Source organism: Scardinius erythrophthalmus (genome assembly GCF_964197995.2).
Source record: "Scardinius erythrophthalmus genome assembly, chromosome: 6".
Lineage (NCBI taxonomy): Eukaryota > Metazoa > Chordata > Actinopteri > Cypriniformes > Leuciscidae > Scardinius > Scardinius erythrophthalmus.
The window spans coordinates 14,327,489-14,350,491 of NC_138226.1; the positions used below are offsets into that span (position 1 = coordinate 14,327,489).

At 38.0% G+C, this 23,003-nt stretch overlaps 1 protein-coding gene across 8 annotated transcripts in view; it reads right to left on the minus strand.

Moving 5' to 3' along the window:
- Positions 1-822: 822 nt before the first annotated feature.
- usp9 (ubiquitin specific peptidase 9) overlaps positions 823-23,003 on the minus strand; it is a 50,810-nt gene continuing 28,629 nt past the window's right edge. For 2 of the 8 annotated variants that reach the window (XM_081368205.1, XM_081368203.1), the window contains 27 exons: positions 20,290-20,410; positions 20,071-20,201; positions 18,773-19,051; positions 16,705-16,830; positions 16,300-16,437; positions 16,037-16,203; positions 15,455-15,563; positions 15,195-15,341; positions 14,958-15,104; positions 14,636-14,843; positions 14,303-14,523; positions 13,350-13,540; positions 13,084-13,257; positions 12,844-12,985; positions 12,544-12,747; positions 10,642-11,197; positions 10,059-10,182; positions 9,707-9,932; positions 9,412-9,541; positions 9,134-9,319; positions 8,516-8,736; positions 8,147-8,235; positions 7,578-7,734; positions 7,269-7,481; positions 6,511-6,618; positions 4,443-4,538; positions 823-2,589 (listed from right to left, as the gene is read on the minus strand). In XM_081368205.1, the coding sequence (XP_081224331.1) occupies positions 2,455-2,589; positions 4,443-4,538; positions 6,511-6,618; positions 7,269-7,481; positions 7,578-7,734; positions 8,147-8,235; positions 8,516-8,736; positions 9,134-9,319; positions 9,412-9,541; positions 9,707-9,932; positions 10,059-10,182; positions 10,642-11,197; positions 12,544-12,747; positions 12,844-12,985; positions 13,084-13,257; positions 13,350-13,540; positions 14,303-14,523; positions 14,636-14,843; positions 14,958-15,104; positions 15,195-15,341; positions 15,455-15,563; positions 16,037-16,203; positions 16,300-16,437; positions 16,705-16,830; positions 18,773-19,051; positions 20,071-20,201; positions 20,290-20,410 (4,746 nt within the window). In that variant the 3' untranslated portion in view covers positions 823-2,454. Of the gene's footprint in view, positions 2,593-4,442; positions 4,539-6,510; positions 6,619-7,268; positions 7,482-7,577; positions 7,735-8,146; positions 8,236-8,515; positions 8,737-9,133; positions 9,320-9,411; positions 9,542-9,706; positions 9,933-10,058; positions 10,183-10,641; positions 11,198-12,543; positions 12,748-12,843; positions 12,986-13,083; positions 13,258-13,349; positions 13,541-14,302; positions 14,524-14,635; positions 14,844-14,957; positions 15,105-15,194; positions 15,342-15,454; positions 15,564-16,036; positions 16,204-16,299; positions 16,438-16,704; positions 16,831-18,772; positions 19,052-20,070; positions 20,202-20,289; positions 20,411-23,003 lie in introns of all 8 variants that reach the window. The other 6 variants (XM_081368204.1, XM_081368202.1, XM_081368208.1 and 3 more) reach the window with 4 other exon arrangements.

The window sequence follows — 23,003 nt, forward strand, 5'->3', positions numbered from 1 at the left end:
CCTATGTGAAATGTGTATATATTTATATGTTGTTATTTTGTCATACTCCAATCAGAAGCATTTTAGTTTTAACAATTATATAAAAAAAAAAAATAAAAAAAATAGTTTGAATACCGTTTTTGATCAATGGTTAAGTTAAACGAGAGCATGGGAAATGACCAAAGCACACCTAGGTGCTGTAGATCAAGTGCAAATCAAACTAAGCATCTTCAATACAGAGCATGTAGCAAGTTATGACAGTAACTTTTTTTAATTAAGATTGGCCTTGTGGGTAATTAAAGCTGGTTAAGAGGCGCTGGTGGCAGCAACCTACCAAAAATTGGAGGTGCAATTTAAGAGAGTTCTCATGACAGCCTTTACCATAATTCACCATAATATTCCCAGAATTGTTGCATTCTAAAGAAAATTTGTTGGTTTAATGCATTTTTAACAGTTGTTCTGGGTGCCTTTTCTGGTCAGAGGCTGAACATAAAAAAAAAAAAAAAAAAAACCTTACAAAGATGAGGATAGTTTGGAACTGCAGTCCAACCCAATTTGAAAACTTAAGCTAAATCCTAGCACCTAAAACACTAATAATGTTTATTAGCATATGATTGACAAATTTGGTAAAAATATTAACATTCATCTAGGCAAACTGAATTAAGCTGTCTTAATTATTCTATGAATTATAAAGACATTTTAAGAAAGTAATACCTGACTCACCAACACACATTTTTAAATTTGTGGCTTAGCTGTGTACTCAACAGTGACAAATTTGTGAATTTAATACAATACATACATAAAACATCATGCAGGTCTGAATCTTGACAATAACAGAGACACTTTCCCGATTTCTTTTCTTTATTCTTGAAGGGCGCAATGCTTTTTTCTAATATTTCTGTGCACAAAAACCTCACAAAGTGAAAGTCAACATTGTGACTGTGGCTTCAGAATTCAACGTCACATCATGGCCAAAACAAAAGTCGGCAAAAAACAGGGCGATGAACTCTGTACAGTCAATAATCTTTAAAAATAACACAAGGACAAAAATGTTCCTCTTAAATCAAATTCTATTTTTCTTTTAGTGAAATACAACAAAATAAATTCTATAAAATAAAACAGCAAAATATTTAAATATATGATGGGCAGAATATTTTCATTTGCAGGAGTATTTGGTATTTTTCCAACAAAATCCAAGAAAAAAAAAGCATTCAAGTTACCAATTAAATACATACAGTATCTACTGATGTTTACTCCTTTAATCCAAGAGACTTTACTAACTGAAGTTGCAACATGACTAACCAGCAGTTATTTTATGGTACAACCCTGCTTTTACGTTCACTCTCCTTAAATGAAGAATCCCCAGACAGAGCCTCTATTCGAGAACACGAATGTGAACAGGGATCACGAATTTAGGCGATCGACTAAATTGCCAGGTCATTTGTCTGACACAATGTTCAAGACAAATAAGCAAAACGAGTTCTGTCCACTAATGTTCCAGGCATCCTGGCATTAACTGTTGCATATATTTTCTCTTTCTAAAATTCCTATCATCAAAACCTAAGTGTTTATCCCACCCCAAAAAAAAGCGACAGCCAAATATTTATCCGAGGAAACGTGTGCAATTGTAAAGCCACTTATTTCTTACATTGCTTCGAAAACATCAAATCTAGAAGAGCATATGGAGGAGGGGGCCAACAAAAAGGCTCTTCCAAATCACTGTGGAAAAAGAAATCACAGAATTGCCCTTCAGCTATGCTAGTTTGATGTGAAGCCATGCTAAGATGTTACAGCGTGTCAGCTGGAGCTTTCAAATTATTGAATTATTACCAGAAAAAAAAAGAAAGAAAGAAAGGCAATAGGAGTTTCCAGATTAAAATTGCATCATCACCCCATTCACATCAACTAAACGTCAAGATCATCACCCAACCGTCCCATCGATCACAAACTATGGCCAACTCTTGCTCACGAGGTGCCGTAGCCGGTTAAGCTTTGACATGAATATAATGTATGATCAAAAGCAGAATGACCCAAACGGCCCAAACCTTACTACTGAGCATGGGATAAAACAGGGATATATTTTTTTTTGTCTTTCACCATTGTATTTGCAATTTTTTTTTGTGTTGTTTTTCCATTTTCATAAATCTGCAGTCTCCCAACAGCATCACACACGCTGTTGCTTTTGAACAGTCAAAACATTAACATAGTATGTACACCTCTGTCATGAGATAAGTGCGTCAGGCCCGTTTTATTATTACAAACAATATGCACAGTCCACTGCAAGTTACACTTTTGACAGTTAATACTGCAGAGCAGACAGTGAAGAGACTCCACTCCAGGGTTAGAAATTGAGGGAAGCTGAATGTTCTGGTTACACAGGCTCTGGAGTGGAGCAGCATGGTGGGGCCTGGCCTTGCTCTGGATTCGAGTATCTCGCTGGAGAATTCAGATGGAGGACAGTGTGACAACATATTGTTAGTCTTTAGTCTGGGTGGGCGGCACCTCCTCAGGGGGCTCCCAGTTCTCTTGTGCTCGTGGGCCTGGACGCTGAGGGTTGTTGACGTGCTGTGCTGCGGGGCCAGTGTACGGCTGCGCATGCGGGAGGTTATTCTGCTGAAGAGATGCCAGAACAATCAAATGAGTGCATAACAATCAGAGATCACATTTATACTCATGTTTTACTTAGATTTGTAAATGCATTGTATATTAACACTTACAAAATATTTCTTATATAAACTCTGTTCTTTCGAACTTTTTTTCAACATTAAATGTTTCAGAAGCACCAAAACAGCATATTAGAATGATTTCTTAAAGGAAAAGTTCGGTATTTTACACTTAAAGCCCTGTTTACAGATCGTTTCTGATGAAATAGAACGGTTAAGATAAAAAATAGAGTGGTCAGGGGTGTCCACTGATAGGCTCACACAAAAATCGCTGCAAAATATGCTTTCCAACAGGTTTTATCGTAGTTTTTGTCTCCTCCATTGACTTGCATTGGATGTGCTGTGAGGTACGGTATTACTCCGCCGCCGGAAACTGAAATGGGGTTCAGGGGTTGTTTTCTTCTTCTTCTTCATGTTTTTTTTTTTTTTTACGGCGGATCGCAAACAATGAAATGGCAGTGGTTTGCTTGCAAAGGTGCATTATCGCCACCAACTGGGCTGGAGTGTCTTATTCAAGCTCTCAACGGAAGAATCTACGGGTGTGAGACGTTTGGAAAAATAGGTCCACAGTTTTACAACGAATGGTAAAACACCTGTTGGAAAGCATCTTTTGCAGCGATTTTTGTGTGAGCATATCAGTGAACATCCCTGACCACTCGGTGAGTTTCACGTCTTTGTAAACGAAAGTTTAATGTGTTTTAGGAAGGAGTGTTCGAGTGCACCTATACAGCCAGTCTACTGGTGGGGGGGAAAGCGAAAGAAACCTAAAATTCTTGGGACAGCAGCATTTGTCCAAAATTTTCTCTTGACCATTCTATTTCATCAGAAACGATCTGTAAACAGGGCTTTAAGTGTAAAATACCGAACTTGTCCTTTAAGGATAATGTGACACTGGAGGAATGCTGCTGAAAATTCAGTGTTGCCATCACAGGAATAAATTATATTTAAATATAAATTTTCCCCGCCATTGACGGAATTTAAGCAATCTGTTTCCGCTGTTATACAGTAGGGGGTGCTATTACGCATCTTCTGAAAGAGAACAGAATCCCAGAACCAAAATCAAAAAGTAGAAACAAGTGATAGAAGTGATTGCTTGTGCATATGTAAGCTAAAAACAAATAAAAAAATGCCTAAATGTCAAACCCACAAAGAGGTATAGGACTGTACAAGCTTTTGGGCTGTTGGCAGACTATCTAATCATTCTGTTTTTAATTTTTGCTCAAAATCTGATCTGGACAGTCTTTGGCAAAAAAGCCAACATTTTCTCAGCTTTTTGTTCAAAATGTTACCTTTTAATGAAACTTACCCAAATTCAAGTGTTGATGAACGCATGAAGATAGGAAAAAAATAAATTTTAAAGCAGAGGTTCTGTTCTTTGTTTTGATGTACTGTATTTTCAGATATTCATTTAGCAACATATTCTAAGGGCAATGAAATTTTGTGAAAATGATCAAATGCAGGCGCTGACTGGCAACTTGCTGGCGGGGAAAGAGTTAAATAAAAAAAAAAGTTGTAATAATATTTCACAATTACTGTTTGTACTGTATTTGATCAAATAAATGCAGTCTTAATGAAAATGACTTCAGTTAAAATCTTTAGCCATCTGATAATAAATCCAAAAACAATCTTTCAAATCAAGAGGGGTGTTGAGTGCCTTTTTTAGGCATATCAAAAAAACTAAAGTTTGCCATGAAGAAAGCTTATGAAAGTCTTCGAAATTGTTCTTTCAATTCACATACATTGCATATACACAGTTTAAAATATGACTAGTAAGAGATTTGTGTGACTAAAGCTCAGTACCTGTTGAAACTTTGTGCCTGGAGAGTGAGGGTACAGAGCAGTGTCCTCTGGGGGAGAAGGGTCCTGCTCTTCAAGGGCCTCCTGCTCATCAGGCTCCTAAAACAACCATCATAAATGAAATTATGCACTAGATTTCAACTATGCCTTTTTTATTACATACAAAATTATCCAAATCTTTGGTTTGGTTTCTTTAATACTAACTAACCAGGGATGTGAGTGAATAAAGTCCTCTATAGAGAGTCCATTACATGTTAAACATGCAAAGCCAATATAATATGAAGGCTAAGGGTTTATAGGTTTGATTTAGATCAGGGATGGGCAACTTTGGTCCAGGAGGGCCACTGTCCTGCATTGAGTTTAGCTCCAATCCTAATCAAACATACCTGAACCAGCTAACCAATAGGGCTGGGAGAAAAAAAGTAAAAGAAAAAAAAAAAGATTCACCTAGCTATCGCAATTGTTTTTTGTTTTTTTTTACGATTCTAAAATCGATGTTTTTATTCCAGAATCTATATTAATTCAAATTCAATTGCTTTATTCTTGTCCTTGCTTGTAGATGAGGTTGACAGAAGTTAGCCACTTTCGTTCCAACAGAGGATGAAATGTGTCGTTATCTGTGAGCGTTGAGTGATGTAATATGCCAAGTGGACGTGTGGAAGAGCCTGAAAGCACTGAAAAGCCCTCGCGCTACTCATATGCTGAGAGATAAGACAATAGAGCTGCACGATTCATCTTTAAAAGACTTATCTCGATTCAAACACCCACCGCGATCTTTCAATTCGTCTGTCTATTAAACCTTTGACAAAATCATATCGCAACATTCAAAGCTGTGTTGGCGCTGCCACTGACCCGGAGAGAGTTGTCATGAAACTGCTTCACAAACAGTCTTTTCAACCTCATAATATCATTATTACTGTGATGCAATAGTTAAAATTATCATAGAATACTTGGATAAGTTTTAAGTTTAAATATGTCTACGATAGCGTAGCTTTTAATAGAAACTTGGTGCTTAAAATTACGCATTTATCGATTACATTGTTTCGACACTAAGTGGCGACAAGTTACTGTTAAAAAATGTATTTGTTATTGAATCATTTATTCAAGAGAATGTAGTATTGTATGATGCTTCTGAAATAAAAGTCAGAAAGATGTGATGATTTGTTTTTGTAAATATGACTCATCTTATACATCATGTACAGTCTGTATAAGTGTATGATTTAACTTTTCCGTTTGGTCTAGTGCTAAAAAAAAAAAAAAAAATGCAATATCGAATCGCAATACTTGTAGAATCGGGAGATAGGTGTATCATCCCAGGCTCCCAGCCCTACTAATCAATGTCTGAAGGGTTACAAGAAAGCTACAGGCAGGTGAGTTTTTATCAGGGTTGGAGCAAAACTCTGCAGGACAGTGGCCCTCCAGGACTGACGTTGCCCATCCCTGATTTAGATTTAGAAGGCAAATAACTTGGAACACTGTACTACTCAAGACATACTTAAATTGAATGACAGATGAGAGAACACCATAAATGGACAACACATACCAAGCACTCCTATACTTCGATTTTACTGAAATTGTTTTCCAAACTAAAAGGAAGCTTCCGATGACACAGGAATTTGCACATGGATGAACTGATTAGACAAAAGCTTTTCTTGAACATAGAGCTCTACCCCCATGAGAGTTAATCATCAGAATTGGATATAAAACTAACCAAATTTGCAGTCATACAAAAGCTTCTTAATAGTGCCGGAACGTTTTCAGATCAGATTACCAGAACGATATCACATCCCCAAAAGAAATTAAAAGACTCGAACAAAACAGAAAAACACCACCAGACACAAAGATTACCTCCAACTCATCTGTACACTATAGCCAAGGCTTAGAGTTTTCGAACACTTAGATACCACATTAAGACTTGTAGTTGGGTAGAAAGAAACAGTTTGGACACACTGAGATGAGGACGAAATAACAGTTGATTCAGAGTTGTTTTTGAGGTAGGTGGAAGATGGTTCTGTCTACATCACGCCCTGTGAACATCAAAAAGACTATGGCCGGGCCATACGAGTCTTACGGTGTGCTGTTGTTGGCCTGTCACTTCCCCTGGCAAAAGTTGCTGTGTCGAGGACGGGTTCCGGCCAGCGTCCTCTTCAGATACCACCTCGTGCTTCGTTAAGTGACACTATTTTGAAATGGCAGTTAATATTGTACACTTAAAACAAATTATGCATATATGGCTGTATACATTTAACATTTGTGGTAATTTGCTATTCATCATTAAACTGGATTTGATTAAGCAAGCGCTTTAGTTCCGCAAATTAATAGAAATTCTTTAAAAATATATCTATGACATGAAATCAAGCATAAATATAATGAAACTTAAATTTATGCAAATATCAACAGCATTTATAATTGCTTTGCATTAGAAAAAAAAACAAATAAACCTGGAAATAAAAATGTCGAAAACTCAAAGCCCTACCTATAGTTAAACATGGCTTTTTAGCACTCAAAACATTTCTAGATTTTAGCACTCTTTTCAAAATCCTTTTCACAATTATTTTCCAAAAGTTAAAATGTTTGATATGTGTGCCAGCCCATCATTATACAGTCATAGTGTGATTTATGTGCTGATTTCTGAAAGTTTTTTTTTTTCAGTAAAAGTATTTACTGAAAGGGGTTCTGTAAAAGGCAATCATGCAAAAATTAAAACAAAAAAAATTATTAAAAAGTCTGACTAATAGGCAAAGCACACATGCATGATTACAATTTTTAAACTAAATATACTGGCACTAATTCTTTAGACAATGAGGGGTGGCATGAGCCAACACATACCTCCTCTGGGCACAACTCGCAGGCCTTGGCTAAAGTCATACGGGCACTGTGGGAGCGCTCCAGGAAGTATCCATTGGAAGTCTCATTGCTCTGAACAGGAGGGGACCAGTTGTTATACGTGTACTGGGTATTGCCAGTGTACGGTCTTCGTTCCAGCTCATCACCGAGCCACTCCACTGCCCATGTCCACTTCCTCTTTAGATCGCCATTGCTCTGGAACAGGCAAAACAACCAGTTTTTGCATATTCAAAACCATAAAACAAACCCATCCAAGTGCACAGTCTTTTATTTTTATGCAGTTGTTCTCACCTGGAGAATCTGATAGGCCACTGAGCAGTTGCTGAAAAGAGCCACCATGCATTTGATACACTGATAAGCTCTCTTTTGGTAGTGGTTTTTGGAGCGCTGAATGGTGTCAAAAAGCCCATCACGGTCATCAGGGATTCCCTTCAGCACATTGTGGATCCTAACAAACCATAAAAAAAGGAGCAGTGAAAGACATCATTATGCGATCATGAATTTCATTCACCCATGGATGTAAAAAACATGCGTTCAAGAGTTCCTACACGTTTTCCATTTCAAAATTACTTTTTTTGAATTCTCTGTAGATATTTTGGACCATATTTAACATCTGATAAATGGTTTTAATTCCAACTGTTAACATGCATGTTATATTCTGACCATCTCACAAATTTTATTTTGTCGAAAAAGAAAGGGGGAAATAGACTGGAAACGAATTTTTCTATATCATCTAGACCTGGAAATAAATAAAATTCCATACTTTTTTCACAATGCATAGGAAACCAGTTTTTGCTGTACATTGGTTTATATAAAAGGAATTTGCTAAAGATGAAATAACAGTAGAAATGCAGACTGACCTGTGAGTCTGCCATGAGTCCTCAATAAATAAGATCTGGAGAAGCAAGTCCAGGTAAGGCCTTAACTCATATGTGTATGAATATGCCACCTACGCAAAAAAAAGATTGACATTAATTAATATCTCCAGAAAGGTGAAAAAAAAAAAAAAAAAAAAAAAAAAATCAGAATGATCATCCAAACATACATTTTGAATCTACTTGACTCAAATGACTAACAGAAGAAAAAACATAAAAAAACCCCAGCTAAAATAACTAAGGCATGCTTTCAACACTTATCAAAACTTGAATATTAAATTGATTAACTAACTCGCAAGTAATCACCACCAGCTATAACGTGCTTGTCTTTCAGAAGTTGCTGATCTCACTCACCTGCCACAGTAGTTCACTAAGCACAGTGGAAGAAAACTGAGGGTTCTCCCAACAGCAGAATCTTAGCAGTTTGATAGTGTCCTCTGAGTTACTGCAGTCTTCGATAATCTTCTTTACATAACTGGTGCGCACAAACAGAATGTCCACCACCAGCTGCTGCAGAGGCATGATGGGAGCAGTGATGTTGGGGTCTCCATATGGGTTTGGCAGGGGAGGGTTACCTAAAAATGTCAAGATTAGGAAATGTCAGCTCATAACCTGGCTGGTGGTCTGGGCAGAAGTGGAGAAAAACTTTCTTTGCGAATGCAAATACTTAAGTATCAACAGATCAAACTACTCTAAACACTATGGAACAATGGCAAAACCATGTATTTGATACTGGCATGGCAGTAAAAAAAAAAAATATTGGTGCAGATCTGCTTGACTGTAAATGCCCTCAGCTCCAAGCAATGCCAACCTGGCACTCATGCCTGGAGATGGCTTTGTGTCAGTCAGGAAGTCCTGAGCAAGGATGAGGATCTTCATTGGGCAATGGGGACCGAAACTACATGTGAAAGCCTACAGACCATTTTGTTATCAGATTACAAACGTTTGGCAGCAGGGTATAAAACTCATTACCGTTGATTGATGACTGCATACGTGATGTCACATCACAGCAGCGAACCAGCTGTGAGACAACAGTATAGAGCTTTCCCAGCTCAGCATACTGGTACTTAATTGGAGGGCCAGGACCCTCGTCCAGAGCCACAAGCATGAAGTTGGCTGGTACCCCAAGCTTCAACAGCTGCGTCTTCTCTGCCAAGCCTGAGTGAACGAAATGAGGAGTGAGACAGGACAGCACTGTAGCATGCAAGTCTGCATGGATGAAGACCTTAAGGCTGGCAATTGCTCCTTACCAAGGTTGGCATACATGACGAAAAGGTTGAAGTACTGCTGCAGATGACGGCCATGCTCAGACACTTCCCTTCTCAGCAGATTAAGTACGGCACGGAACAAGTGCTCACTTAGACTCAAATTATCACAGCCCTGAGACAAAAGGACAAAAACCGTAAATGTACAAAAAAATATGTACCGAGTTGCCACACCAAGTTGCAAAAGTCAGGTATCCACAGATATTTTTAGATTTTCCATGAATGCATAAAAGCCTGTGTAGAGACTGAAATGAATGCAAACTAGACTGAAAAGACGTACCTGACTTGAAGGTCCAGGTGAGGCAATCGGTGAAGGGCAGGGTCCATCTTGCAATGAGAAATGTGCAATGAATACGATGAGTTTGGAAAAAGCCCCTCGAACCTCTGCACTGGGGCACTCAAGCAGGTACTCAGAGAAGCGGTTTGGATATGCAAAGAGGACGTTATGTGCAAACCAGTAACGCACATTCTTACTATGTCGCAGCAAGATGCAAAGAGCATCATACCTGAAAAAAAAAAAAAAAACATTGATAAACAAGGATCCAGTAACTGTTGAAGAACACATGCAAATATGTGCCTGACACACACACACACACACAAACAAACAAACATACATACACACACACGCTTACCAATCGCTAGCAGGGCCACGGACTACTTTCTTGGTGTGGAATCCAGTACTGAAGAGAAATCTAGCAGCAAGCTGTATACTAATCATAGCCATTTCTTCTGCTTCAGGCAAAAGGTGGTCTTGACCTAAAAGACAAAAAATTCAAACACTGATGGATAAGAGAACAAAAACCTCTGCAAAATACTGAATCTAATGCCAAATTTACACTGCAGAGAAGTGGAGGAACAAACATGCATCTGAAAGTGGTATTTGGGTGTATTAACACAGACAGTTTAATGTTGCTAAGAGGTGGTATAAGTGCATTTGCACAGTAATAACTATACTTAGACACTAAAAAACGCGTCTTAAGATGTTTTTTCCCATTCCACTGCCAGTGTCCTGCGTTTTTTTCAAAGCAAAAATGCATTGTGTGAATGGCCCCTAATGCATTTCAGAGGACTTTTGTCCAGCACATATACCATTGTTCAAAAGTTTGGGGTCAATTAGATTTGGTTTTTCTTTTGAAATAATTAAATTGCTCAAGTGACAGCCCTAATCCCATCTACAACAGAAGAGAACAAAGCAAGGTCGATGGCTGGATTTACCTGGCGGTGAGTTCAAGTACACACTGTTACAGGTCAGCAGTTTCCTGATGAACTGGAAGTACTCCAAGCTGTACTGCATACGGTTGTGCATAAACTGCACATTCTGTTTGCGCACACTGCGTTCGATAGCAGAGGGCATCTTCACCTGGTGAGGTTTGCTGGTCACTGTGAGCTCAGTGATGTATTTAACCAGCTCACTGTCCTTGTCTAATGTGTCCATTCGCTCATAAAAGAGGATGTAGGCGTTCCACCAGCGCTTCTGCCGCCTGTAGGACATGCGTTTCATCATGTGGTCAAAGACCTCACCCATGTACTCTCCACCAAAGCACTGGTTCTTCATCTCCTCGTCGTCGTCCATCTTGCATTCGGTGACATCACCATCGTCAAACTTGTACCAACGGTTCCTTTCTCCCTCACCACCACTGCCATTCCTCTGAATGATGTAGGAGTAATAATGACCTCCACTAGCCTGGCCTGAGTGGACCAGCACTCCCACTAAACGATAACGAGAGCTACAGGGGGGTTCCGGCTCTGACGGCTCATTCTGCTGGATCACCTGGTGCCATAAAGAACAACTTAAGCTCCAGTTATGTAAAACATATTCCCAAATCACATTTATTTAAATTAAACACAGCTTAAAGGTCCCATGACATGCTATTTTTTGTAGGCTTTAATATAGGCCTTAGTGGTCCCTAGTACTGTATCTGAAATCTCTTTTCAAAAATTCAGTCTCAGTGCAGAATTATAGCCACTATAAGCCAGTCCCAGAATGAGCTTCCTTCAGACGGGCCGTTTCGGTGTCTGTAGCTTTAAATACTAATGAAGAGGAGAAAGGCGGCGCAAGGTGGAGGGTGGGTGTGGCCTTGACCATCTGCGGCAACGGTAGACCATGCATGTTTACATTGGATATATTGCAATGGCACGGAGACACGCAGTCCTTCAAGCATTTCAGTTTGACCCAGAATCTGATCCAGATGGAGAAGCAACGGATGAAGAAGTTGCAACTCAGCGGCTCCAGCAGGACGTTTCCGAATGGTTAGTTTAAATTATGTCTGGATACGGTACTTTATTCGGATGGTTTACAGTTATTATCATGTAGCTAACGCTAACCTACTGTTGGCTTTTCATGAGAGATCTGTAACATCTGTAATTTATCTTATTACAATTACATCATCAAGCTCTGCGATCTTGCAATGCGGATATCGCGCGCGCCGTATAACCAACAGGAAAACGGTTATCCAAATAACAAAGAAGTGTACAACACTCGCGTTACAGTGTGTGTATTCACACACATAAACTGCACAGCTGCATAGCTAATGTGACAGCCACATTCTACGTGTAACAGTCTAGGCAAACATAAACAGTAAAGCAACACACTTATATATCATTAGTTGACTCACTGTTCCGAGGTGTGTAGCTGAGCCAAAGAGAGTGATCCAGACTTTAGTTTCAGACGTTCAGCAAGCCCAGCTCTGTATTGACCCTTCGGTGTTCATTTGTACATCCAATTATTGAGCAATTGTTATGCTTCGCTCGCTCAAAAGCCATGATATCTCTCGTGGACAAACTAAAATCGCGCGCGCGCGTTCCTACTTCCTTCCTAGCTCATTTTCTCATGGGCGGAAAATATTCTCTGGGCGGGCAAAGCAGAGACAGGGGAGGTAACATTCCTCCTTATAACGTCACAAGGAGGAGATTCAAGATCAGCGCGATTGAGCTTCCATTTTCTCAAAGGCAGAGAAAGATAGCAAAAGCTCGATTTACACCGATTGAAATTTCTAGAAACTTGGGGACCATATACAGGCTAGGGGAACTCATATTAATGTTAAAAAACCTCAGAAAGTGAAAATTTCATGTCATGGGACCTTTAAAGACCAAAGAAAGAGCATGTTGGTGTAATACCTGGTTTTCTGGGTGCACATCGGACCCCTCCAGCTTAGCTACTCCAGCAACTGTATAGGGCTCCATATCTAACTCCCGTGGGAACTCAAAGTAGTCATTGAACTTAATGGCACACTCTCGTTCCCAGTCATAATCAAAGCGTTTCAGCTGGATGGCCAGCACTGGAGGAAGCTTCTTAATGAGCAAACGCTTCACTGTGTCCACCTGCCACAAAGACATCACCACCTTGAGCTTAATAAGGCGTTCTCTTAAATCAACAATAAGAGACATCATAAAGATCATTTAAAATGGAACACACACCTTCTTGTTGCACTTTTCACAGTGGTAGGCATTTGCACCCTCAAGCAAGTCTCCTTTTACATACTGCTCCATAGAATCGAGGAGATTTTGATGGTTTCTGATATCTACATTCAACGTCGTAAACGATTCCTCACATTCATATCTGAAAAGACAGTATGGAGTGTTTCAATGAGACACAAAGTATCTATTAAGGGAAAAAACAAAGTCCTAACAAATCACAGTATTAGATTTCTGATGTACCTGTGAGGACAGCCCTGACATATTTTCTGGTCAGCAAAAGAGCCACCCAGTATTTTGCTCAGCATGGCAGGGTGACCCAGTGCTTTCAAAGCCTCGTCTAAACTGTCCACCAGCGAGTTGAAAAACTCCAGAGCATCATGCTGTTCCCTCAGATTGACTGGTTCACCCCACAACCTGCAGAGAGAGGAAGAGATGAAGAGACCAGTTTAAAGTGTCGCATATTGTCCTGTAGTCTTAAAAGAAACGAAAACAGAGGGAGAACTTACCGAAACTGCTTCCAGAAACCCCTAGGCACGTAGTATTGCAATCTGGAGGCAGCCAAGTGTCCAAAAATGACCTGCAACTGCCGGAGAACCCCAATGTTGTATTCCTTCCTGTCCTCTGACTTACCGAGAGAAGGTTTGTCTTCAAACTGGTGCTGATAGCCAAACACCTCATCCCGGGGATCCACATTACTCTGCAAAATTAAAGCAAGATTTTAAGTAAATTGAAGTAACTTCCATTGCGATATGATTAAAACAGAGATCTTTTGTAAAAATGCCCTCAGCTCCAGGGAATGGCAACAGGGCATACACCCTGGAGATGGCTATATTTGTCAGTCACTTGGTACTGAGAAAGGATGATCATCATCACTGGGCAGTTCAACAATTAAACAAGTACAATGTAATTTTAATGACATGAACATACAATAGAAACTGAAGACACAATCTCTCTTAGAGCAGTCCACTAATTGTGCTTCTAAAACAACAAGTGCAAGAGATTTAAGCCCTCTCTGGATTATTAAAGCTCACACCTGAGCTTAATTAAGGTGGGAAATGAGAAGCCACACCCCTCCATCTGAGCTGTTCCCAAGGCAATATTAATCTAATACTAATATGAAATAATACTAAAATAACACTGAAGCACTTTTTAATCTTCAACACTTTATATGGACCAAAAGTGAAGTGAGTTCACTTTCACACTCTCGCATTCACACTTTCGCATTCACACTATCCATTGAAAGTGACTTCAAATATGTAATGGCCAAAAATATAAAATCTCTAAAATTTGAAAATCAAATGAACCTTAAACACTTCTCATTCACACTGTGCTTTTTAATTGAACCATACTAGGACCCTATCTAGAGATAATTGTTTTGCATAATAGAAGTCTGTTTGTTCAAAGCATTCACATAAAGGCTAAAATTATCATGAACTGAATGAACCATGTTAGGCAGTACCTCATTATCTTGCTTCTCGTCTCCAGACATATCATCATCCACATCGCTGCCTGTGCCTTCGATGGCCAGGATGCCATTCCTGATGGGGGGAATCATGTAAAGCTGCTGGATAACTGAATTCATGTAGCAAGTCGCACCTGCATTTTTCAGACCCACAAACCCCTTGGTGGGCCGTGGGCCAACTGGTGGCAAATATTCCCATTCTGTGAGTGGTTCACAACCTGAAGATACATTAAAAAAAACAAGTTAATAACTGCATATATGATGGAGTTGACTGCACTGTTTCTAGGAATCAGAATCTGCTGCACTTCTTTCTAATATTTGCACACACACCTAAATAGTACATATCAGTTAGTGTGTCCACAATCTGCTTGAGATTTCGCACACATCCAACGGCAAGTGCAACCAGCAGTTCAAAGCCAGCAGTGATGGTGGCTGGGGTGCTACACACAGGTATGGCCTGTTCAGTGGGGAATTCTCCACTCTTCATGTATTGCAGGTACACATTAGATGCTGGGAACAGGAAGTCATCCATTAACTCCTATAAAGAGTTTGTACAAAGAAAAGGAAAATCAATTAGTTTTGACAATGCAGCCACAAATAGGCATTTATTTTATTTTATTTTTTGTCATTTAAAAATGACCAAGGAGATTACCTTGATGAGACTAGCACCTCCTTTTTCACAGCCAATGTAGAACTTCTTCTCTGGGGTCTGGAAAGCCAGTAGCTCTTTTGTGACACCAATATGACCTTCCAAAATGGTCTCCTCAACCCCAGGATCCCCAGTCCTCTTCACTTCATCCTAAAAATAAAGGGAGACAAGACTCAAAATTGCACACACTAAAGTTTGCTTTGTGTTAATTCCAAAAGAAGTTTAAGTAAATGAACATACCCGGATTCGCTTTAACCAATCAATCTCATTGTTTAAGAGAACTTCTGCATTAGGAAGATTAATGTTGCTGTTATATGCATAGTTGAGTAAGTGCCTTAGAAGAGTGAAGTAATCAGCAGCGTGCTTTGCCCGCTCTTTTGCAGTGCTCTGGAACACAAATGGATACAGAGAACTATAAATCATGAGATGTTCTGAATTAGCAAAAAAGGAAACATTTTAATCTTCCAGCTTTGTCCCAGAGAAATATGAAAGACACTTACACCTAAAACTGTGAAGAGAAGGGTGATGAAGAACAGAAGAGGCCTATGGCCCATACAACATCGGGTCGCCATGAGGAAGAACTGTTCTTGGGACATTTGACGAACAGACCTAGGAGCAAACATCAGAATGTATTAGCTATGAATTTTATGAAATTGTTGGTTTGTCTCTAAACCACACATCATATTTGATAAAATTACAGAAATCAGTTTCCAACTGATTTTCCAAATCCAGCTACAAAAATTACAAAATCTTAATTTCAGGTTCATACTCTGAATTCCTCACTGAGCTTAGTTTCATAGTTAATTTTAAATTTTCAGTTAAATTTCTTGACATTATGTAAATAAGTTGCATTAATTAATAATAAATTACAAAATTAAATAAAAATAATTAAACATTTAAGGATTTTACAATTCAAAACATTTCTGAAAGTCTAGTATAATATGTTATAAAAATTAAAATTAAATACTAAAAAAAGCATCTTTTTTTTTTTTTAAGTCATACATTTCAAAAGGAACAGCATGACTGAAATGGTCCAAGCACACTACCCAATGAAAGTTTAAAAGATGTCTACGATAACTCACTTGCTCTGGCAGTGCAGCAGCAGATCTATAATGAAGGTCTGCCAGGCCTTTTCTTTGCTAAGTGCATCTAGTGCAGTGGGCATGAGAGCGAAACACAGGGTCATGACTTCAAGAGCTTCACAGCACACCTGCTCATCTTCTGCATCCGGCTCATTGCCAGCATTGGTCTGCGGGAGATCACACATAACAGGCGTGAATATTGAGTCTGATTCTTATCAATCAATCACACATAGGGGTGTTTCAATACAGATAAGAACTAGAACCTTCTCATAGATCTTGCTGATCTCCTCATTAGAACTGAAGACGTGCTGAACAGAGCCGCAGCCAGATGCCCAGACTATCTTCTGAACTGCTCGAATGACACAGATATCTGGGATATACTTGGAGGCCTGGAAGAAGTTCTAGGTATAGGAACAGAAGGACAAACTTTGAAAACTGAGCTTGAAACATGAGGCATTTCCCTTGTATATATCTTTTGTCACATTCAAAGAAAAGGAGAGGTTTTGACGAAACACTATGCAACCAACATTAATAGTACATTTGCTTTCCTTTTGATCATAAAATACATTACAGACATTTTTGTCAAGACAGTTGAGGACATTCATTTGATTTGAATGCAAACAAACGAGTTTCTGCAGGCTAAGGTTGTGTGGAGTTGTATAACATACCTCATCCGAGATCTGCTGGGCGAGGCGGATTGCCACGTTCCGCAGCATGCATTCGGCGGAGGGGTTAGGGATATTCTGTAGGGCGTTCTGTAGCACTAGAGCCTGGTCATGTGTAGTCTGGTTGATCTATGAATGATTAAAGAAAGTGTTATCCTGCAGATTCCAGAAAGAAAACAGGAAATAAATACTGTTCAAAAGTTTGGGAAGTTTGTCTTTTTTTATTTTAAATAAATCGCTTAACTCACCAAGGCTGCATTTATTTGATCAGAAATACAGTAAAAAAAAAATACTGTAAAGTATTATTATAATTTAAAATAACTTGTCTATTTTAATTTATTTAAAAATTAGTTCTGTGGTGGCAAAGCTGGATTATTATTTTTTTTTAACAAACGTTGAATGGTAGTGTATATACATGAAATGTATTGTAATGCGTATTTCATGGTGAGATACCCTAATGCCAGCATCATACTGTTTCAGAGGTATAACCACAAAACTTAAGCTTAAGTTGTAGCATGAGACTGGAGTGATATAACGGTTTAACAACCCTCTCCGAGCAAAGTTATAATCTGTGAAATACTGTTTACATGCAGCAAACTCTCCCCAACATCAGACATTTCCACATCCTAAAACAAGGACTTAATATCTCAAATCATGATTTTTAAAGGGATCCTTCATGGCTGGCAAAATGGGCTTCAAATAAAAGAATACTAAATATGGAGAACTCCGCGACGGGAAATCTGAAAAATCTCTGTGTTTGTGGTCAACATTTCAAACTGGATGACCACAAACAGTGTTTTAGGCCAAATAGAAGGGTAAAATGAAAGAAACTGTCACTCTCAGTTCTGCCCAACCGCCTGAAGCAAAATGCTGTCACATACAAGTAAGAAAGCTGTTGCCATAGTGTTAATTTTTTACCATAATGTTGTTTAAAGAGTAGACATAGTAAGATACGCATTTCAGTAATAAACCTACCCTTACAATAACTGTTAATAACCTTCTGTCAATCCGACTGTTAATGAGTGGGGACACAAAAATGCAGAAGTATAATCTGTAGTTTTCATGAAAGCCCTAGCTGCCAGAACACGTCATCTGGAGAACTTTTGCTGACAAATTAAATTGGTCCAGGTAAGCTGGAGAACGAGAAAACACTGTTTTTTTTTTTTTTTTTAACATGTACTACTAGAATAAAAAACAATAAAAAGTGGGTAACACTTTAAAGAATTCATGGAAGTTAGTATAAAAAAAGAAAAATTGAACTTCACATTTAAGATTGGTGATACTGTATCATTGAGTCAGTGGTAATTCTTCACCTCTATTAGTTGCACACATATTGTTCGATTACGTGTATAGAAACATTGTCAAATAAAGAGAAAATTGCATGATTCAAGCACTCCAGACTTTCTTCTTTCTCATGGTTAATAATCCCTTATGTAAGTGTCTTGTGAGGAAAACTCACACAGACTCCAGAAGCGTTTCTGGAGTCTGTGTGAGTTTTCCTCACAAGACACTGTACACCCTTGACATTTGTGGAGATACATAGTCCAAGCCAGACTGTTTCTAATATGATTGATGAATGTCAGGGAGGCTGAAAGGTTAGTCTTAAACAGAAATGAAACGCTCAGTACTGAACCAATAAAATCCACTGAATCAACACCACTCAGTAGGAAACAATTTACTTACTTGCAGTGTTTGCAACAGAATTCTGTTTTTGCAATAAAACACCATCCCCCCATACTTAGTCCCAACTACAAACTATGGCTGTGCCAAGTTCCATTTTATGAGATGCAGTACTGGACAAAAGTGTAAAAAGTGACAGCAGGTTCACTCTCTCTCCCTCTCTCGTGTTTTATACAGTTCTAAAGTCCAAATATGATATTGCAATGTCTTTTAATTGTATTCCTTGTAAAAAATTACAAGATTAAAACAAAATTATAAAGTCTTTTTTTAAAAACTGAATGTGTACTGTTCTCTTTTCTGTAAAATAATAGTCACTGAAGGTATTGTGCTTATACTTCTGCAACACCTTCCTTAAAAGGAACAGTTAAGAGCTCAAGCAAGGGCAACTTACAGGAGATACAGGGATAGTCCCTTCCACCACAGGCTGGCAGGCCTCCGCCACAGACTTCACATGGCCAAAGCCTACAGCTGTGAGCAGCAGTTTGGCTATTTTTAGTGCGTTGAGATAAGCTCCCCGCCGGGTCTCCATGTCAGCATTTGGCAGGAAGTTATTTCTGGTGAGCATGCTCAAAACAAGTGGCAGCCCACCACTCTTCAAGAAGTTGTACTGGAAGTCACTAGCATCCTCACCCAACGTCCCACTGGCAGGCATGAGTAAGGCGTACACCACCTGAGGTACACAGAGACATTGTGCAAATCAAAGACTCATGCCACACACACAAAAAAAAGCTGTTATTGCAACTAATACTAAAACCATTAAATATTGTTATTGTTCATTAAAATAAAATATAAATATTATTACTTGCCTTGCCAAGTAACAGAAAAAACATCTAAAATTACTAAAACTGAAATAAAAAAAATGAAGCTAAATTTAAAAAAAATCTTTACTAATTGTATTTATGTTACTTTTTTAGTACACTTAATGTGTATAACCGTGTTTGCCTGAAATTTAGTTTTATTTGTATTATATGCATTCAACACACATACACACGTATGTGTGTTGTACGCATATAATACAAATAAAACAATGTCAGGCAAACACGGTTATACAAATACAGTTATACACATTAAGTGTACACACATATATATATACACATACATATATATATATATATATATATATATATACACATACACAAAATATTATTAAATACTATAATGGCATATACATTATATTAAAATAACCTTGCTTTTGAGTGGTACACATAACCAGGTGTGTGTCTATACATGGCTAGTTTCATAAAATATTAGCCGCTTTTCTACCATCGGGCCAAACCGTTCTCGGTGCTTAACCATTCCATTCCGTGCCGACCTAGCCGGTATGGATATGGTTTCATTTTCCACTGTGGCAGTCATTGCCTTAGCAACACAACAGTCTACAGACGTATGACATGTAAATAGCAACTGCATTATAAAGGATGATATTTCGTTTAATTTTTTTTTATTTACTTGCGTTTAAAAGACCATGCTTCGTCAGCTACAAAGGTAGCCAGGCAACAGACAAGTGACCAATCCTGAGTGGCAGCATAACTACACACATTCTACTGGAGAATTCCGGGCCGAGAACTGTTTGTAATCGTGCCTTGCCGAACCAAGCTCAAGTGAAGATATATCTGGAACCGGTCCCTGCAGTTTTTAGAACTGATCGGCCCAATGGTGGAAAAGTAGCTATTGTCATATTGAACAAACCTCAATCAAGTAAAGCACTTGAGATGGTGACGGCCCAAAAAAACGAGAGTCCAATGTGGGGCTAAGGCTGTTTTCGCCAAGTTTGGCGTGATCCAGACAAATGGCTCGCAGGCTTTCCACTGTGGCGTTATCTGGAAAGCAGAAAGCGTAATGAATAGAGACAGCAGATTGGTACAGCTAGTCATCTCAAACAGGCATCTAATGAAGCACATAGAGCACCTGGAGGCATGAGCTTCATTAGAACACGAGCTCCATCCCGTAGGAGAGGCATGTTGAGATTACAGCCTAGGTCCGCAACTTGCCAGAGGAAAGAGATGTAGCGCAGGTGCAGCGACATTATCTGAGAAAAGAAGAATCAGAGGTTACACTTAAAACTACCCAACACAAAACATTAAAGGTAGTTGTAATAAAGGCAGTGATAAATGTAATACCATTTCTGCAACACTTCCAATACACGTATTACATGGACATTCACCTGGAGCAATGTTGTCAAGTGCCTTTCTCAAGGGCATAGCAAAGGGATGTTTATATCTTACAATATACACTTTAATATAATACATAATAGAGTAAATGATGACCAGGGGAGAAGGGATCTGCAATACTGGTGCTGAAGTAGATTCAAAACGTTAAAAGTAAAACACAAAAACAATAAAAAAACTGAGCTGAATTTTGGATTCTGGCATATGTGCCTTTAACCTGTTAACCTTTGCCAGTGCGCCCGCGCACTGAAGCGTTTTTTTTTTTATTTAGTTCAAATTTACTATCAGATTTAATGTTATGCCTTGACAAACTATACATCATTAAAAAGATATAATACTCATGTTTCAGTATTTGACCACTATTGTATTCTGAGAAACTTATAGCGACAGTTATTTCTAAATTTCTGTCAGGAGTTATGAAATGAAAAAATGAGTCGATACCTTTAATATGAATTATGCGCGTCAGCCGCTTTCATTCATAAAAAAACTCCCGTGCTGTCGTCATGACAGCGATACACAAAACAACGTCCCTCAGGGCTTTTAGCTCAAAAATGTGCAGATTTGGAGAAATATTGATAGATTCTCATAGGTTTACATCAGATTTCTATTGACAGGAATAATATTTATTGAATTTATACCCAAATGCGTCGATGTAATCTTTATGAGCGTTTGGCACTCTCATTTACTGGGTTTTCAATTCATACCAGAAGCCTGAGGGTGCTATAAGCACAATAATAACCCATATATGGGACATGAAGAAGAGCCATAATCATGTGACATTCCAGGACGTCACTGATACCAGAGATACACACAAAGCTAACAAGAGATAGCGCTGTATCATGCAGATACAGATATTTTGAAGACAATAAACATGATTGCAATGATATTCGAGTTACCTGTGTTTTTCAAGCCATGCCAGGTATTTTAATAATAATAGATTATATGTATAATGTAATGCTAATCTATAGACCATCATTGTGCAGAATATGATCAAATAGTATATTTTCTGTCAGATTTTTTTTATCTGATGTCAAATTAGATCACAGAAGATTATTTAAAACACTTCACTTGCGTTTTAAAGTAAGTTTGAAGCACAAACATGGTTTTAATCTCATAAATTGTCATGTATTGATGGTGTGCTAAGCTAACATGCTAGCTAGCTCTTGGTGCTTCTATCTTGAAAAAAATGAACTAAATACAGAGTTTTAGACTTATCATCTTCAGATTTTAAACATAAAATGTTTAGACATGTGGCTTTAGCTGTAGTGCATTTCTAGATTGCTACAGGGTCAACTTCAATTTTATTTTCATGAAGATGTTTCATAAAAATAAATTTCTAATAACTTTACAAAACTTTAAAGCTATTTATAAAAAAAAAATTCATTATGACAATAATTAATTCTACATTTACAATAAACTGCCAGGTGTCAGCTTTCAAATGAGATCATACTTGTGCTTTTAGTGCAAAGGGTTCATGAACTGTATCTGTTTCAGTGTGGGTATGTCATTTCTGGGGATTTTTCAAAAGTGGGCTTGCAGCTTAACAGGTTAAGGTCCGAAGCTATCTATCTATATGTATATAGCTTATCCAGATCCAGACAAAAAAAAAAATATAATAATAATAATAATAATAATAATAATAATAATAATAATAATAATAATAAATATATATATATATATATATATATATATATATATATATATATATATATATATATATATATATATATATATATATATATATTTATATATTTATATATATATAGGCTTTTGCATCTGAAGTCTTCATATATATATGGAATATTGTGTGTGTGTGAGTGTGAGAGAGAGAGTGAGAGTGAGAGTGAGAGTGAGAGTGAGAGAGAGAGAGAGAGAGAGAGAGAGAGAGAGAGAGAGAGAGAGAGAGAGAGAGAGAGAGAAAGAGAGAGAGTGAGTGAGTGAGTGAGTGAGTGAGTGTGAGAGAGAGAGAGAGGGGCGCGGTCGAAAAGTCGCAAAGTGTTTACTTATATTTGTGTGCGTGTATGTGTGTGAGGCGCGGGCGCGATCGAACAGTGGAAACATAAAAACATACTCTGTCATTTTGTTTATACAGGACATCATTCAAACTGCAAAGTGTTTAAGTTATGGTTAATTAAATTTTAAGGAAAACAAATATATTAATCTGAAATGTAGCAAATTAATTTTCAATTCATTCAGGTACAATTACCAAACATATCTCAAGGTCTTTTAATATTTTTATTAATTTAATTAATAAACTAATTAGATAAAACTATTGTCAGTGCACTACAAATAAACTGGTTCTATGCCTTTACTTTATTAATAAAACTTATTTAAAAAATACAAGTCTTAAGTAATTTATTTTCCTTTGGTGGTACAGCCTGAGACATGCACAAGCCTTCTGCATTTTTGTTTTGCTTTTCCCTCCATTGTACCGAACTCGTACCAAACCGTGAT